General features: G+C 39.5%; 1 protein-coding gene across 4 annotated transcripts in view; it reads left to right on the forward strand.

Moving 5' to 3' along the window:
* The first annotated feature begins 6,548 nt into the window (after window positions 1–6,548).
* CBLB (Cbl proto-oncogene B) overlaps window positions 6,549–17,965 on the forward strand; it is a 214,784-nt gene continuing 203,367 nt past the window's right edge. For 2 of the 4 annotated variants that reach the window (XM_058731521.1, XM_058731524.1), the window contains exons 1-2: window positions 7,056–7,191; window positions 8,575–8,758. In XM_058731521.1, the coding sequence (XP_058587504.1) occupies window positions 8,591–8,758 (168 nt within the window). In that variant the 5' untranslated portion in view covers window positions 7,056–7,191; window positions 8,575–8,590. Of the gene's footprint in view, window positions 6,675–7,054; window positions 7,192–8,574; window positions 8,759–17,965 lie in introns of those variants that run through there. The other 2 variants (XM_058731522.1, XM_058731523.1) reach the window with 2 other exon arrangements.

Here is a 17,965-nt window from a genome sequence, read left to right on the forward strand (position 1 = left end):
GTTACAATGGCACCTGCCTGGCTCTTCTAATCCTGTGTACTCTCCCGTGGCTTAAAACCCTTCCACAGCTTCTTGTCAAAAAGGATCAAATCCAAGTCATTAACTGGGCACCTGAGGCCTTATTTTAATTTACTTGTCGTTTGCCACTTTTTCCCTTTTATTTACCTTTCTCTGCTTCCCACAAAATGGACCCACTTACTCCCTGTGCATAAAAAGTTGTTTTCTTTCTTCCATGTCCTTGCTCACGAGGTCCCCTCTGACTAGAAATGACCTTTTGTGATTAACTGTTAAGCCTGTTTGTGTTTCAGCTTTGTAATCACTTTTTCCAAGCGGGGTTAGGTGCTTTTCCCCAATTTCTCGTAATGATCTCTGCCTCACGAAATTACTGCTTTTGCCACTTGAGTTTATAATGATCTCTGAATATGCCTGCTTTCTCTCTGAAAACAATGACTAGTGCTTAATCATCTTTGTATTCCCTGGTGTCTAGCATAATGCTTGGCATGTTTTAGATGCTCAAAAAGGTTTGTTGAATAAATGAGTAAATGAGCAGTTAGAAGTCATTGTTGATAAAATAAAATTGGATACCTAGTAGATGTTTTGTCTCAAAACAATAAAAAATTTTAAAAGGATAATTTTTGTCTGTTGAGAATTGTGAACTTGGGAACCAGTAGAGAGACTTTCTGTAGACTTGGAATATATTAGATCTCTGTTGACATTATTAGAGCTACTCCTGGAGGTAATGTGCTTCTGATTTATACATTCATTTCAGAACTTTCTGGTTATAATTTGGCTTCTTGAGTAGAAAAATGAATATAAAGCTGGTCTATATTAATACGGGTCTGATTAGCAGTTATATTTCTCACACAATTACGTTGTTTGTATACTACACATGAATGTCCTGAATTTGGGTTTGTTATCTATATTTTTTAGGGTTAATCACGATGGACAAATTTTTTTAATTTCCAGACCTGCCAAACTGAATGATATGATCAGTACCAAGATCCCTTCAGCCTTGAAATTTTGAATTTATATTTTGTTAAATTGAAAAATTAAAATAAAAATTCAATCTTGTATTAATGCGTTATAAATCAAAATGCGTAGGGATTATATAGAAATTATTGTGACAAAGTCTGTCATATTTTACATTCCTCACACATACTCTTGAGGGAAAAGAAAATTATCTACATTTTTACAAATCAAGGTATGTTAGGTGAACATGGAAAATGTACTATGAAATATGAAGACTGCAGCGGAGGTATGAAGGAACACGGAACTGAGGAAAGTAGTAGGTTTTTAAATTTTTTGTTTTTTATTTTAGAGAGAGAGCATGAGTGGGGAAGAGGGGCAGAGGGAGAGAGAGAATTAAAAATAATTACATTTATTTATTTATTTTGAGAGAGAGAGAGAGAGAAAGAACACAAGTGGAGTAGGAACAGAGAGAGAGGGAAAGAGAGAAAGGGAGAGAGATTCCAAGAAGGCTCTGAGCTATCAGCACAGAGTCCAAAATGGGGCTTGAACTCATGAACCGTGAGATCATGACCTGAGTGGAGATCAAGAGTCAGATGCTTAACCGAGTCACCCAGGTGGCAGGAGAGAGAGAAATCTTAAATAGGCTCTGTGCTTAGCCCGGAGCCTGACTCAGCACTTGATCCCATGACTATGGGATCATGACCTGACCCAAAATCAAGAGTTGGGTGCTCAATTAACTGAGCCACTCAGGCGCCCCAGTAGTAGGTTTGTTCCAAGCGTTAAAGTAACTATATTTAACACTGTCATATAAATTTTATTTATGTATTTATTTATTTATTTATTTGAGAGGGAGGACAGAGGGAGAAGGAGTGAGAGAATCTTAAGCAGGCTCCATGCCCCAGCACAGAGACCAAGCTGGGGCTCCATCTCAAGACTGTGGGATCATGACCTGAGCCAAAATCAAGAGCGGGAGCTTCACTGACTGAGCCACTCAGGCGCTCGTAAATCCTTTTTATTACCAATAACAACTGTCAAATCATTTTCTGGAAAATATTGATCTGGGAATCAATTATCTGGGAAAAAAGATCACAAAGAAATTCATTTAAGGTTTTTTTTTTTTTTTCTTTCACCTAAGTAACTGTCTAATCTGATACATGCTTTAGGGTGGAAATGTATTGAGGCAATTACTTGATTTTGCCTATTCTGCACCCTATGATTTTGAATTGCTTAGGATTACTGAGCCCACATTCTGCAATGAGAATTAGATATAATTTACAACGCATACTTTCTCATATAATAAATCTTAAGCATATATGTATCTGGTAATAGCAGACACTAGGTTTTGCTTGGGAACTGATAACCTATTATAATACATGTCTTTATATATATGTATATTGTTCTGGATTTCAGCTGAGTATCCCCAATTTTTCTTATCTCATACCATCAGTATTGGAAACGACAGCTTTTGTTTCAAGAACTGATTTATGAATCATAAGTTTAATTTTTAAAACAAGATCTTTGTGGTGGAATTTGCCAGTTTCTTGCCAAACACCTATTCAGGCTCTTCTCTTTAGACCCCAAACTCTAATTTTTAGCTGGTTATATTGCATCCTATAATAAAAAGCACATTGTCTTCCAGACATCTTTGCAGCTAAGTTTGGGCATGGGACTGAGTTTTGGCCTTGAACTATTACAGAGAAATATTTGGGGGAGTTCTCTGAAAATTGCTTGAAGGGGATTGATTCAGCTGGAAGTTCAATATAGCCTCCCACTTTCTTCTTAGCTTTTACTCTGAAAATCAGTAATAATAGCTGGAGCACCGACAGCCATCTTGGAATGTAAGGTGGCTTTGAGGGTAGGAGGCCAGGTACTGGGATGATACAGAAGAAAGAGGAACTTAGGTCCTTAAGAAATTTGTGGACCCACCATTCCTATCTGTAATTCCTATTTTCAGATTTTTTTCAGTGTGCCAGAGAAATAAGGTTCTATCTTGTTTATCATTGTTATTTTTGTTGTTGCTGTTGCTGTTAAGAAAGAATTTCAGTTGAGCCCAAACTTGTACTCAGGAGTCTGGTTATGTCTGATGAAACCATATATCCGTTACTCCTCACTGCCAGCTATTAGTATGTGTTGTTAAAGACAGATGAAAATCTATTCCTCTTAACAAGGAATGACTTGTTAAACCCAAATATGACTAGATAATAATGTTCTTATTTCTCTCTAGCCTGTGAATTTATGTCCATATTCGTTTTTTTGTAGTGTATCATTCTCTATTTTTATTTTAGGAGGGGCATTGTAAATCTGCTTTGTGGGAAATGTAACATTTTTAAAAATAATTTTTCTTAATGTTTATTTATTTTTGAGAGACAGAGACAGAGAATGAGCAGGGGAGGGGCAGAGACAGAGGGAGACACAGAATCCGAAGCAGGCTCCAGGCTCTGAGTGGTCAGCATGGAGCCTGACATGGGGCTCGAACTCATGGATTGCAAGATCATGACTTGAGCCAAAGTCAGACACTCAACCTACTGAGCCACCCAAGCACCCCGGAAATGTAACATCTTGCTTGGAATTGTGAATACCATGGATTCTCCATTGCATGGAAACAGGAACAACCTTATATTTCCTATGCAATACCCTTGATCAGTCTATTCATTCATTTAACGAGTATTTTGTTTTTGAGTTGCTATTATGGGTCAAGTAAATTGTGGGAAGGCTTTGTTATTTAGTCAACTCATGTCTTTATCACATGGGACACCTGTGAATTAGGAGAAATTAGGAAAAAAAAGAAGAGAAAAAAAATTGAACTGAATGGAAAGTATCTGAAAAGATTTTTTAAAAAAGATGAGGGGCGCCTGGGTGGCGCAGTCGGTTGAGCGTCCGACTTCAGCCAGGTCACGATCTCGCGGTCCGTGAGTTCGAGCCCCGCGTCAGGCTCTGGGCTGATGGCTCGGAGCCTGGAGCCTGTTTCCGATTCTGTGTCTCCCTCTCTCTCTGCCCCTCCCCCGTTCATGCTCTGTCTCTCTCTGTCCCAAAAATAAAATAAAAAAAAAAAAAAAAACGTTTAAAAAAATTAAAAAAAAAAAAAGATGAAAAGTGTTCAAAGATAGGACTGTAATCTACATTTCCCCAGATGACACCAGCCAGTAAGTACAGATATTAATGTCAGACATTAATGCTTGAATTATAAGGGTTCATAGTTGCCATTACAAAATTTCTCAGTACTCCAGCCATGAAGCCTCCTAGGCTTTTCTGGGAATCTTAGGGGGAAGGTCACCGTGCTTACGATGAGCCTCTGCGTATTATTCACCTACTGGCTGCTATGGTGCTTGCAAGACTCTTAGGTAGGAATCCCTTACCACTCTGCTTCATGTCAGGATCTTCCACAACACTCCTGTCCTGTGAAGATACCATTTCCAAGTTCGCTCTAGGTTACAAATTCCCACACTGCCAAAGGATACTGCATTGATATTAAAATGCACTGTTTTGGCAATTGAGGTGTTCTATGTAGAAATGAGGAAACTAGGTCTCCAGTCCACTCTGCCACATTGAAATGCTACCATTTATGCTCCCAAGTCTCCCATGAAAGCATTCTTTTGTGTTCTTATTTATAGCCCTGCAGTATGCAGTGCTTTCTTATACTCTATCTCTTATGTTTCCATTGGAGGTTCCTAGGGTATGAAGTTCATCCCAATAGGTCTGTATTCTCCTATGTACATCAACTCATGCTAACAGCTTGCAGGGAGAGCTACTGCCCCATCAGTTAGTTCATAACCAAACCATGAATCCTAGTTTGGGCTCAGATGGGAACCCTGCTATGTCAGAACTTAATATAGATTCTAGATGATTTTGATAAAAATAGCTAGTTGAGACTGAAGCTGTAATTTCTTGATATTGTGTGTGAATGTGCCTGTGTGTATTATATGTGCATACATATATACATGTATATATTACCATATCCCACAAAGCTTATAATCTGTATCAATATGGTATTGAAACATAGGAAATTTCGTATTCTAATTAAGTCATCTCTTCCAGTTTCAAAACTAATACAAAAGGAATGCCACATGCTATAACATGTATTTTACTTACTCTACATTTATCCAGATGTGAGTGTGAGTAATGCATGTACAGTGTTCCCTTAAGCTACTGTTTTTCTACATGCTGAAAAAATTTCTATACATAGTTTATATGTTTTTGAATTTGTTTAAAAGGCGAGCCAATAATTTTTTCACTTTTACAGTCTCCCCTTAGTCAATATAGCTACTGTTAACATGAGTAAAGGAGATATGAATGGGTGGAGGAGATATGGAGAGGTCAACACTTTTGTAGATAAACGCAATGTAAAAACAAGGAACTACTCTTTAATTATTGGCATAGAAATAATGGGAAAGAAACAAAATTACTTCCTGAACCACATTTTATCACCTGACTACCTGTTTTAATCAAATGAAAATCTTAACCATCTGAATTTAGGGCTGCACAGTAAATTATAACAACTTAGGATCTTTGACAGTAATGATCACAGTACTAAAATGGTTATTTAGAAAGAAAGTCAGGACCATTGAGAAATATTTTATCAGGTTAACTGGTTAGAGAAAGAATAGAAATAATTTTTCAAAAAAATTTTTTAATATTTATTTATTTTTGAAACAGAGACAGACAGAGCATGAATGGGGGAGGGTCAGAGAGAGGGAGACACAGAATCTGAAGCAAGCTCCAGGCTCTGAGCTGTCAGCACAGAGCCCCACGGGGGGGAGGGCTCGAACTCACGGACCCTGAGATCATGACTTGAGCCGAAGTCGGACGCTTAACTGACTGAGCCACCCAGGTGCCCCTAGAAATATATTTTCTTAAAGACACAAAATATCACCACATCTGAGAAGTCCAAGGTGTAAAGTGTATTCAGCACTACCAACGGTGGTAGAAAGAAAATTCCAAAGCATGGCAGTTCAGAGCAATTGTCAGTAGCACCTGTGGCAGGATTGAAGTTAAACAGAAAGAGATAGAAGGCATTTATTTAATCTACGATCTCGTTGAAAGAGGGGTCCCAGCACAGTAGATTTTTCCTTTTAAGATTAGCCAGATGTGGTTCTTTCTAAGGGCATAGTGATGGAACTACAGAAAAGAGATCACAATTGCTGGGAGAGAATGGCAGATACAATGAGGTTGGTTTTAAGACGGAGAGAAATCTATATAAAGTGACTCAAACAAAATACAAAAGCTGATTCCTCTTCAGTCATTTAGGCAGAAACTTATACTAAATTAAAAGGTGGGTTGCATATATTAGCAATTCCCATAGTCTGGTTCTTTTACTGCCCTGTCTTTATTAGTAGCCACTATTTGGTCAGCAGGGTCAACTATTTGCTTTTTTCATGAGCCTGATGTTTGATCTTCACTGTTTCTAGAACTAACAGTAAAGGGATACACTCAGAAACTTAGGAAGTTTTGGTTGGCATTCAGGTGTTAACCCTAGTCTACTCTATGCGAGGTTTATATTTCATCTTAGAAGCTAGCTGCGTGACTGCTGTGCTTTTTTTTGACAGCCAGCAAGAAGCAATGCCTTAGACCAGTCTGGCTGCTGTCCTGGGTAGAAGAGTTTGGCAGCCCTAGGGAGATGAAATTCTTCAGCTTCGGACCCGCCCAGAGTAGAGAAGCAACACCCTCTCAGCCACTACTCTGTTGCTATGAAACAAAAGACTAGGAAGGTGAGCGAAGCAGGAAGTCCCGCCTTTTAGCCCCAGTTGGCTTTGGCTCCGGCTCCCAATGCTCACGCCCACTCGCCCACTCCTTATTGGTCAGTTCCCCAGTGCCTGGCATCCTTTCTTCCATTTCCTTTCCCTTTTCCACTTTCGTTCTTGGGTGAGTCCAGTCCTCCCATTACCCTCCAAGTCCCTTTCCATTTGGGACGTGCCGCGAGCGGGCCTTCCTTTGGGGCCATTGTGTACTGTGGGAGACGTGGACTGGGTGGTAGTGCGAGGACGGCCGCCTCCCCACCATTGGCGCTCCCCGCTGTCGGGCAGTGCAAGGGCGCGTAGGATTGGTCTAGCCGCAGGAGGCCCCGCCCTCGGCTCCGCCCCGCTCCTGGGTTTCTCTGTGTGTGTATGCTACAGGGGTGGGGTATCCAGCGAGTGGTCTCCTCCTCCAGCTAGTGCTGCTGCGGCGTCCCGCGGCCTCCCCGAGAATCGGGCGGGAGGGGAGAGCGGGTGTGGATTGGTCTTGACGGTAATTGTTGCGTTTCCCTGTCTCGGTGGCCTGCGCTCTGGGTTGCTTCTTCCTCGGGAACGTGCTTTTACGGCGATCCCACACTCCCTGCCCGGGCTATCCACGCACCCTGGGCTCGTGTGTGTAAAGTAGGACCCTCGCACACGCGTGTCTCTGGACAGCTGCGGCGCCGGGAGGCCGGGAGGGAACGGGACGCCGGGGAGGCTTGCCGCTTTTTTTCCGGCCAGGGGGCCCTGGGGCAGCCAGGCGCGGGCCACGGAAGGAGAGGGGACAGCCCTGGCTTCCAGCTGCTGTCGTCGCCGCCTGCACAGTTTGTAGAGGGGTATTTAAAGACCGGAACCCTGGCTTGGCCCGAGGAGGAAGGAGAACGAGTAGAGGGAGACAGGCGGCTGGGATTGCAGACATCCCGGGGCGGGGTGGGGGGGTGCGTCCGCTTGGGAGCCGAATGCCGGGCGCCCAAGACTGACGGGGCTGCGGGCTCTGGGGGTGCGAGGGGGTACTTTGTCCTTTCTCTGTCCACCTTCCTCCCCCAGCTGAGGTCCGAGAGTGACCGGAGAGGGGCCTGAACAAGGAGGGGGCAAAGACGTCCCGAAACAAAGCTTTGGACCCCCCCCCCCCCCATCCCCCTGGGGTGAGACGAGAGGAAAGGAACGATCTAAGTGAACTCTCTTCTCCTTTCTGTGCCCGCTCTTGTCAGTTTCTTAACCCTCTTTTTAAAATGGGTTATTTGTTGGTTTATTTGGCTCTTAACTTGGGGCTAACTCCTCACCGCGTTGGTTTAAAGAACTGTGTGTTCGGTTGTCTATGTTCCTGTGTCCATACTTGTTGGTTTTAGCGGGGAAAATCCAAATCCTAAGCCTTTGTTGACAACAGATATGTCCCTTATGGTCCTGTAAAATAATGTTTACATTTATATAACTTGAGGAAATCTAACGGAGTGAAAATGCAGTTTTTGAGTGAGGCTTTCAGAATGTTTTCTGGGGGCTTTAGTTCTAGTGTATGTACGTTGAATTGTGATTAAGGCAGGGATGGGGAGAACATCGTGTTCTTATCTAGTTGGAGAAAACCTATGTTAAGTTTTTTTGTTGTTGTTGTTATGAGTTGGTTGTTAATCAAGGCTTCTGCTACATGAAATGTGAGAAGGTTGCATCTTTAACTCTTACTGTTCCAAAAGCAAATGTAAGGTCAATGCTCCTAAACCTTGGGTGTACAGATTGAGAATGCAAATTCATAGGCTATTGAAAGTTGAATCGGGGACCCAGGATTTTCTCCTCACTGATGAAGGAGAATGTAGTGGGTACAAATTAACCTGTTCAGTTCACCTGGGTAAACATTTTCATGTCCAACTAACTTTTTTTTTTTTTTTTTTAATCTGCCTGTCAGAGAACTAAGGTTCCAGATGGCAAATTCTATGAATGGCAGAAACCCTGGTGGTCGAGGAGGAAACCCCCGAAAAGGAAGAATTTTGGGAATTATTGATGCTATTCAAGATGCAGTTGGACCTCCTAAGCAAGCAGCAGCAGATCGCAGGACTGTGGAGAAAACTTGGAAACTCATGGACAAAGTGGTAAGTTCTGTATGCTTGTGCCTGTGTGCAGGCTCATTTGCCCTGGATATGATTTCTTCCTCTATGGTTTTATTTGAACCATTAATTATTAGTATTGTTACCATTAGTAATTATTATTATGGCAACAGTCTATTGATTTGGCTTGACCATTTTTCTAACATCCACTCTATGTTTTAAAAAGTTGGAATCAGAACACAGACTTGTTTTTTCACCTTTTGTCCTGCTCTTTAAGGTTCAGAGTTCCTCTATATGACTCAGATATGCAAAGTTTTTACCCTTGGCTGCCCTTTGTTGGTACATGGCCACAGAATAGTTTGGAAGTGTTTGTCTTCTATGACGTTGTGTTACTGTTAAATAACAAAAGAGTGCAGGCAAGTATTTTAAGAAAAGCCTCTGATGGACCCCTCATGATAACCACAGTACTTGATGCTGAGAATATCTACTAGGGAAAGAACCAGATTAGTCCTTAAGTGAGGAAGCAGTATTTGAGAGAGTTTCCATTTTCATCTTTGAGAATTCATCTTCATTAAGGAACTTTTTTGTTGTTGTCAATGATAGAGTTACAGTTTCTTTCATCTATTCCATTTTGAAACAGGAAGCCTTTTCGATTGCACATTGTTTATTGTGAAAGGAAAATTTATGATGGAGGTGGTGGGGCGGAGAGTATCAGAAACCTCTGTGGTTTCTGCATGTTGCTATCAGATGAATTCTAATTTCAAGAAGAAATCAAGCTGGATGTCCATACCCTGAGAGGTCTAGGCAACTTGAATATTTTACAGGGGTCTACTGAGAAACTGTAGCTTCCACTGTCCTCTGTTACTAAGTAGGATTATGAAATAAATATGATTGAGATGTAGCATGCTGTGGTGCAGAATTAATAGTTCTTGCTTTTGAAGCAGTGGTTCTGTCTGCTATATATTGGTAAACGTTTGTAGCACCATCTGGTTTCATTTCATAGATATTTGGGGCTAATTATAAATTTAGTTGATGCAAGGCTTTTGATATTTTTGTGACTGCAGAAATGGAGTTTTAAAAAAATATCTTTTGTAGGGATGTGCGAGAGCCTCCTTGAAAGCTTATGGTAGCAGTTGCCTTTACCGTGGCTTGTAGTTGTGTATGAATGTTTGCCACAAAAAGCCACCGCCGGTGGTGTTAGCCGTACAGGAAGGTGATGAGATTTGTTTTATCTTCATTTATCCTTGCGGGAAGTACAGATGGATAGATGAACGATAGGCCTGCCATTCTATGGCCGGTGGTGCTAAATGCAGAGCCAGAAATTTTTGCCAGCTAAATATCCTTAGTTCTTGGCTTTAGTGTGACCTATTTAAGCTTCTGCCAGTTTATTCAAATTGTGATATTAAAATGCTCCAGACAGAATGATGTCATAGTGTCAGAACATTGCAACTTGCTGCTTGAGGTCAGGTTTTGATGTTAGCATCAGATACTTAAGAATAAGGAGTGTGCACTTGAAAGAGCTGCATGTATCTGGCAGGCGCAACGCTAGCTGTCTTTGCTTTTCCAAAGAGTATGCACTGTAAGGTCTTTCTTAACTGCCTAAATCATTAGTTGGGTGTAAGAGAAGGAATTCAAGGTTTTTCTCTAACTTACCTGTTATATGAGTGGCCAACAGATGGGTCCGATTCTCCCAACGAGCTGCACCTCCCTCCCCACCCCTTTCTGTGAGTGGTCAGAATTTGTGCATTTGTGAGTGAATGGGAGAACATCAAATAAAAAAGATTTATATAAGGAAGTGGTGAACTATAGTTAATATAAAGTCATTATTTTTCAAACATGAGGAAATATATTCATAGTTTTGGTTTGTAACTGTTAACATAAGTCTTAGCCACTTTTAATTATGTCACCATGAGTTATAGTAAAATAGATGGTTTTTTGATAGTTAAGCTTCTGCCATTGTTTATTTTATTAACCCTTTTGTGGGTTTGGGTTTAGCCTCTCCAATCGAGAAACTCGACTCATAAGGGAAACTATTATTGACAGTCTGTACTTAGTGGGATGAGGGTTTGGGTGCTGGCAAAGGTGCATTGGTATGGCTTTCCCTATTTGTCTTCATTATTTGTCAAGAATAAAAATTGTGTTCATTTACAAATGCATCCATGGGTTTTATGGAGGGAAATCACATAAATCATTATAAAAGAGTTCAGGATGTTTATTACTACTCGATCACACACTAATAAAAAGGCATTGAGAGTTACTAACTGAAAATATATTTTATTTAATTGTGTAATGCAGAAGCATCATCCCCCCACATGTGTTTACCTTTATTTTCTTTGTCAGTGGTGAAGGAAGTGGTTCATAACCTCAACATTGTCCTGCTGATTACATCAGGATCTTTATTATTAGTCCAAAAGTTAATCCCTTGACACATTACGTAACCGTTTCATAAAATAACTGCAATAAGCATGAGTGTAGCTTGTGAATAACAGAAAAAGTAACTGTCAAGCCTAACTGGTAGTTACGTAAAAGGCAGGGTTAAATATTTAGTTAATATTTTTGTCTTTAGGAAGCTTCTTCAACAAGGGCAGATCTTAGAAGTATAAACATGAAACCAGATTAAAGTTCAGTATGTTTCAGCCACCTACAAAGTAAAATCACTTATTTTGCAGGAGATATGAAATGGTCTCGGACTGTAGGAGAAATATCCAATAAGTGTGTAGTCTTCCCATTCCCTGGCCTCTAGGATTTAAAACAGTCAACTGGGATTCCAGTTCCAACTAATTGTTATGGTTTCAGAGGGCAGACCTTCTATACAAGGTCACTGAGAGTAGGAGGGAGTCATTGCTCAGTTGTGTTTTTTGTGACATGTGAAGTGTTTTGTGATAAAACATCAGTGGCACAGAGTTAGCAAGGTACATTTATTGAGAAAAAGAACAGTAACATACCCCAAAGCATCCCATTTAGATGTATTTTTTGGCCTTAGCTCTATGTGTCAGTTTAAGTCAGTAGCTAACCCCAGACTCTTCAGGTCCATGGATGCCTGGTTGATACAGTGACAGAACTATTATTCTTGAATACATATCTCGGTTCAAAAATACCTGGAATGTGGAGTTTGTTCCAAAGCTGTTACAGAGATGGGTTTCTTAAACACTTAGTCAGCATTTACTGAGGGCCTATACTGTGTTCAACAATAAGTGCTTATTGCTAGGGATGAAGCTACATAAGATGTATCTTTGCCTTTGACCTGTCAAAAAACTCAGACCCACATCGGAGCCAGACATATACATGGTAATTTATTATTTACTTATTATATTTACTAGGTAATTGCCATGTAGTATGGACAAGGCTGTAATACAGACGTGTACGAAGTACACTGGGGGCAAAGTGAAGAGTATCCACCTTGTTTTTCTGGCTGCCTTTCAGACAATTGTCTGTCTGGATTCTGCTGGGCACTACCTTTAGGAACAGCATTATTGTACTCTTGTTGGAAGTGCTGAGGTGAGGGTAAGGAAATGATTGCTAATCAGTATGGTAGGAATGATAATTTATTCATGCGAGGTTCCTGAGCATGGTTTTCATAAGTGTCTTAGCCAGGTGATGGAAAAGAGAAGAAACAGTTTTCCATCTAATAGTTACTAAATGTACTGGACTTACATGGATGTTCAGGAAATTAGAAACTAATTAATTGATGCCAAAGAGCAAAGCAAGTTGAATACCTGCCTACGTTTTGTCTTGCTGTCCTTGTCATTTATTTGAAATTACATTATTGAAAGAGTTTTAAAAGCATTTAAAAAGCAATGATGCCAAATAGCCTTTTCCGCCTTTTACCCTCAGTATATTCAGTACATTTGTCAAGCTTGGAATGCAATTCATTCTCTGTCTTTATAATTTTACTGCAACTATGATATATTTTAAAGTTTGTCAATCAAAGATGCTTGGAATACATGCTATTTAAAAAAAAAAAAAACTAATAGTAGGTATTTTTTTCTAAGGTGAATTCCCCATAAGTCTAAAAAATTATATGTGGGATGAAACTTAGGTTTTGGATGCCTATTGTTTGTGTTTGTTGGGTTTGAGATACCACCATCCTTAGGCCCTTGGAATAGGGAATAGCATTTATTTGAATTATTCTTCACATATTTTCTTTTCCTCAGTGAAGTTGTTCCGTGTTAGCAGAATCATGGGCACTGCCTGACTTGGGTAGATGATAACACATTAAATATCCGGACAATTTTGTTACTGAAAGTTTGAATTTGTGCTTAGATAAATGAAGTGATCCCAAAGTTTGCTACTTTTCTACTTCTAGGAAAAACTTTTATAAAGTAAGACATTAAAAAGAATCCTACCAAGTTACCTTGGTTTATCCTTGTGGTATAGGGCATTCATTTAACAGAAGCTTTAATCAGTAATTTTTAAAAAATGCTTATTTATTTATTTTGAGAGAGAAAGAGAGAGAGAGAGAGAGTGAGAGACAGTGTGAGTGGAGCAGGAGCAGAGAAAGAGGGAGAGAGAGGATCCCAAGTAGTCACCCGTGTTGTCATCATAGAACCCAGAGCCCAACATGGGCTCGATCTCATGAACACCAAGATCATGACTTGAGCCTAAATCAAGAAGAGCTGGCCGCTTGCCTGCCTGAGCCACCTAGGTGTCCTAGTTAGTAATCTTTTTTAACTCTTATAAAATCTTTACCATTCATTTGAATCAACTTTTCCTTTCTTTGAAGTTGCTTTATATCCTGTCTATTGATTTCATCATTTATTTATCAAATTCCATTTACGGAAAGATAGAGATTTGTAAATACCCCTTCCATTCTATGTAGTATAGTGTATTCTACATACTATAGAGTGTAGTAAGTGTTGTAATGGGATATAAATAAAGTGCTGTGACTTAGGATGTGGTGGAGGAGAATGCGCTTGCTAAGGTGAAGAGTTGACATGGAATGAGGCATGGTAGAGGTATTAGCCCGCTTCTCTTTTGAGGATGTTTTGGATTCCAGTGAGGTGGAGGACACATCACGCTGAAGGAATGTGGGGAAAGGGAGATTGTTAAGAAGGTAAGTTTGAGAAAGATGAAGAGGCTTTCTGCTCTTTCGAGGAGTTTGGACTGGATTTAAAATCTTTGACCAGAGTGTGAAAAACAGTCAAGGCTATGCTGTGATAGATTACTCTCTTGACTCTGAAAAGGATGGATTAAGAGAAAAGAAACTTAAAAGTAGGAGTAATGATCCAGGGAAATTAAAACAGACTGGGCAAGAAATATTGAAGGGCTGAGCTAGAGAATTGAGAGTCTGTATAGCGAGTATGGGTTCAAACATGGGAGGCACTTTGGAGATAAAAGTTACAGATCTGGTGACCCTTTAGAGATAGAGGATGAAAGAGAAGGTGAAGTGAAAGTGACTCGAGGTGTTTAGCTTGAAGGCAGTGATGCCCTTAAAGAGATCAGGAACATAGTAAGAAAAAGAGGAAGCCTGGGAGTTGGTGCCTGTGTTTGTTTTTGGCCATGTTGAGTTTGACATGCCAGAGTGAAATCCATTTTGAAGTCAAAAAGTTGAATGTGCAGTTAAAGAGAGAAGTTGAAACTAGAGACATATGTTTAGTAGATATGCCCACAGAGTTTGCATTTCAAGTTGTAGAACAGCAAGAGATTTGCAATGCAGAGCAGAAGATGAGAGTCCGAGAAAAAGTCAGAGATTGGCATTTTGGCTCTGTGGGGTTGTACTTATAATTAGATGGCAGTGAAGGGAAGAGAATCTTACAAAAAACACTGATGAGAGAGGTTGGAAAAGAATTAGGGCATATTGATTTCTTGGGTAGAGACAGCTTCAATTAAGGAGATAGTTTCACATTCTGAGAAAACCAAGTTCAAGTCCAAGTGGAGAAAACCAAGCAGGATGAAAATTGAAGAAGTTGCTAAATTTCATGAGTAGAGGCCATTGTTGACCTTTCAAGAGTGGTTTCATTTACGTGAGGACACTAGATTAAAAAGAGTGTGTGGGTCATTTAACAGTCGTTCAAAAGTGTGACAACTGGTGAAAAGAAGAAAATTCTCATAGATAGCTTGCCGGTTTGAGTAGAACATAACATTGTGTGTGTGTGGGTGCTATAGGAGAGCTTCACAGATTGAAGGGAAGGGATACAGGTAGAGAGTGATTTAAAATGCAAAGAAAGAAGAAATAATAAAGTGGCATCCTAGAAGATTACAGTGTGGGAGGAAAAGGGTAAGAACAAGTTGAAGAGTGAACCGGGGTAGATAACTAACTTCTACTTAGATAAGAGAGAAGTTAGGAAATACACAGAGTGTTGAGAGATTTTGTAAATTTTACATTGGGTTCTCATGAAGTGATTTAAGGAATAACATTTGTAGTGTTGAATCCACGTTTTAAAACTTTATTATAGAATGAACAATGTATATTTTAATCAGTCTTCAGCAATGAAATGTGTATATAAGTGAAACATTGGAAATAAGTTTTTATCTTATAGATTAAGATCATTTTAGGGGCGCCTGGGTGGCGCAGTCGGTTAGGCGTCCGACTTCAGCCAGGTCACGATCTCGCGGTCCGTGAGTTCGAGCCCCGCGTCAGGCTCTGGGCCGATGGCTCGGAGCCTGGAGCCTGTTTCCGATTCTGTGTCTCCCTCTCTCTCTGCCCCTCCCCCGCTCATGCTCTGTCTCTCTCTGTCCCAAAAATAAATTAAAAATGTTGAAAAAAAAAAAATTAAAAAAAAAAAAAAAAAAAAAAAAAAAAAAAAAAGATCATTTTAGAAACATGCTGTGACTTAAATCATGCCACAATACTATTTTTATCCACTCTGCTTGGGCATATAGTTAAGGTTTTTGTTTTGTTTTTTAAATATAATTGTAAGTTGCTGATACTTTCCTGGTAACGAAGGAAGCATTTTGAAAATAAGTGACCAAATTTTTAGCTCTTTAACATATTAATATTTAAATAATTGTTAAATATACTCATGTCATCTTCCCTTTTTTTTTTAATATGAAATTTATTGTCAAATTGGTTTCCATACAACACCCAGTGCTCATCCCAACAGGTGCCCTCCTCAGTGCCCATCACCCACCCCTCCCACCCCTCATCAACCCTCAGTTTATTCTCAGTTATTAAGAGTCTCTTATGGTTTGACTCCCTCCCTCTTTAACTTTTTTTTTTTCCCCCTTCCCCTCCCCCATGGTCTTAACACTGTTAAGTTTCTCAGGATCTGCATAAGAAACCACAATTTCTTTATCCATTCATCAGTTGATGGACATTTAGGCTCTTTCATAATTTGGCTATTGCTGAAAGTGCTGCTATAAACATTGGGGTACAAGTGCCCCTCTGCATCAGCACTCCTGTATCCCTTGGGTAAATTCCTAGCAGTGCTATTGCTGGGTCATAAGGTAGATATATTCTTAATTTTTTGAGGAACCTCCACACTGTTTTCCAGAGTGGCTGCACCAGTTTAGCATTCCCACCAACAGTGCAAGAGGGTTCCTGTTTCTCCACATCCTCTCTAGCATCTGTAGTCTCCTTATTTGTTCATTTTAGCCACTCTGACTGACTCATGCTATCTTCCAATAGCAATAACAAAAAAAGTTATTAAATGTTCTACCTGTTCAGATTCCACATCAGCTGAGTAGTTACTGCTGATGTATTATTAGCCTTGTTTGCTGCTTTCTTGAACAAAACACTCCAGACTTTTACAGGGTTTCAGGTAGTATGAAGAACTTCAGGATCTCAAAGAAACTCTTAATGATCTTCAACAGAGCAGTCAGTGCCCTTGGTCTAATTATCTATGTTGGCAAAATCTGCAGAGTTGACCATGTTGTGGTATAATATAAAATATGGAAGGGGAAGTTCTAAAAAGTAGTGAGCGTCAACTATGTGCCAGGTACTGCGCAGAGCACTTTACATTTCTTTTTCTAAGAATTATAACATCCAAAGAGTTTTCTAAAGGAAGAAACTGGCCCAAAGTTGTAAAGCTAATAAATGGCAGCACCAGATCTTAGGTTTGATTGATTCTAGCATCTGTGTTCATAGTATGAGGATTCAAGCAGACCATGGAATAATATGATTCTTCCCCTTTCCGTGAGAAGTGAATCAAAAAGATCTTCACCCCCTAATTTTTGATATGATCAAATTCTTTTCAAAACTTTGTACTCGTTTAGACAGGTTTAGTCATTCTAGGTGTGGTTTTCCTATGTATAATATTACCTTCTTCTGAGAAGTTCTTTGTTCTTTCCCTTCTACACTTTCTTTCCTCCATCAAGTATTTATTGTGCATTTACTCTCTGCAAGATTCTACATTAGGTGATGGAGACAGACCAGTGAGAGAGATATGTTCTCCACCCTTAAGGAAGATCTGTTCTTATTTGGAGGAAAGTGAACAAATGAATACACAATTGATAGTTTAATTACAACTAGTCAATTATTTAATGTGTTTATGTAAATCTTTTAAAGAAACCTTCATTGAAAACCATAAATGATTGGGTAGTTGCCCCTAAATCCTACCACAATTAATATACTAGACGCCTGACCAGTTTGATATGCTAATTACTTGTTTTGCCCAATTAATACTCTATGTAGAAAGGGTTTTTGTATTATCTTTACACTTTTTACATTTTATACTGGATACATTTATATAGTTTTATACACTTAGGATGATTTGCTAAATTAAAATGGGAAGAACTCAACTCATAGATGCTTTTTATCATAATGATATACTTTTGTGTAATTGCAGTAAGGAATCTCTTAAAACATTTACGTGAGGAGCACAGACAGGGGATTCTTTCAGGCTTTCCATACTGTTGTTAAAAATGGGATATTTCACTTCAGGGGTACATGATTTAATATAACTGAATGCCCTGTGAAGTGAGGTGTGCTCTACAATGAAAGTCTGTTACAGTATAGGCACAATTCCTTACTGGTGAAGTTTGCCATTTGTTTCAGGAGAATTTCTTTCATGCATTTCGGGGGCTGGGTCCTGAACCTAAGAAATATGTTAGCTGACCTAATACCTTTTTGTTACCTTTTGATTAGAAGTTTTAATTAAGGCTCAGTGGAGAAACTCTTTAAATGCAAGAGTTTTCCAAGAATAATTGATGGCTTTGAAAATTCTTACAGCACTAGTAAATCCTGTGTTTATATTTGTGCCTTTGCTTTGATACTGTTGAAGATATATTTAATGTATGTGAATATATATTGTATGTGTACATCATATGTAAAGATTAGACATATATTTTTATGTATGTGAAATGGTATGGAAA

This window comes from Neofelis nebulosa, chromosome 5 (genome assembly GCF_028018385.1).
Source record: "Neofelis nebulosa isolate mNeoNeb1 chromosome 5, mNeoNeb1.pri, whole genome shotgun sequence".
Taxonomy (NCBI): Eukaryota; Metazoa; Chordata; class Mammalia; order Carnivora; family Felidae; genus Neofelis; species Neofelis nebulosa.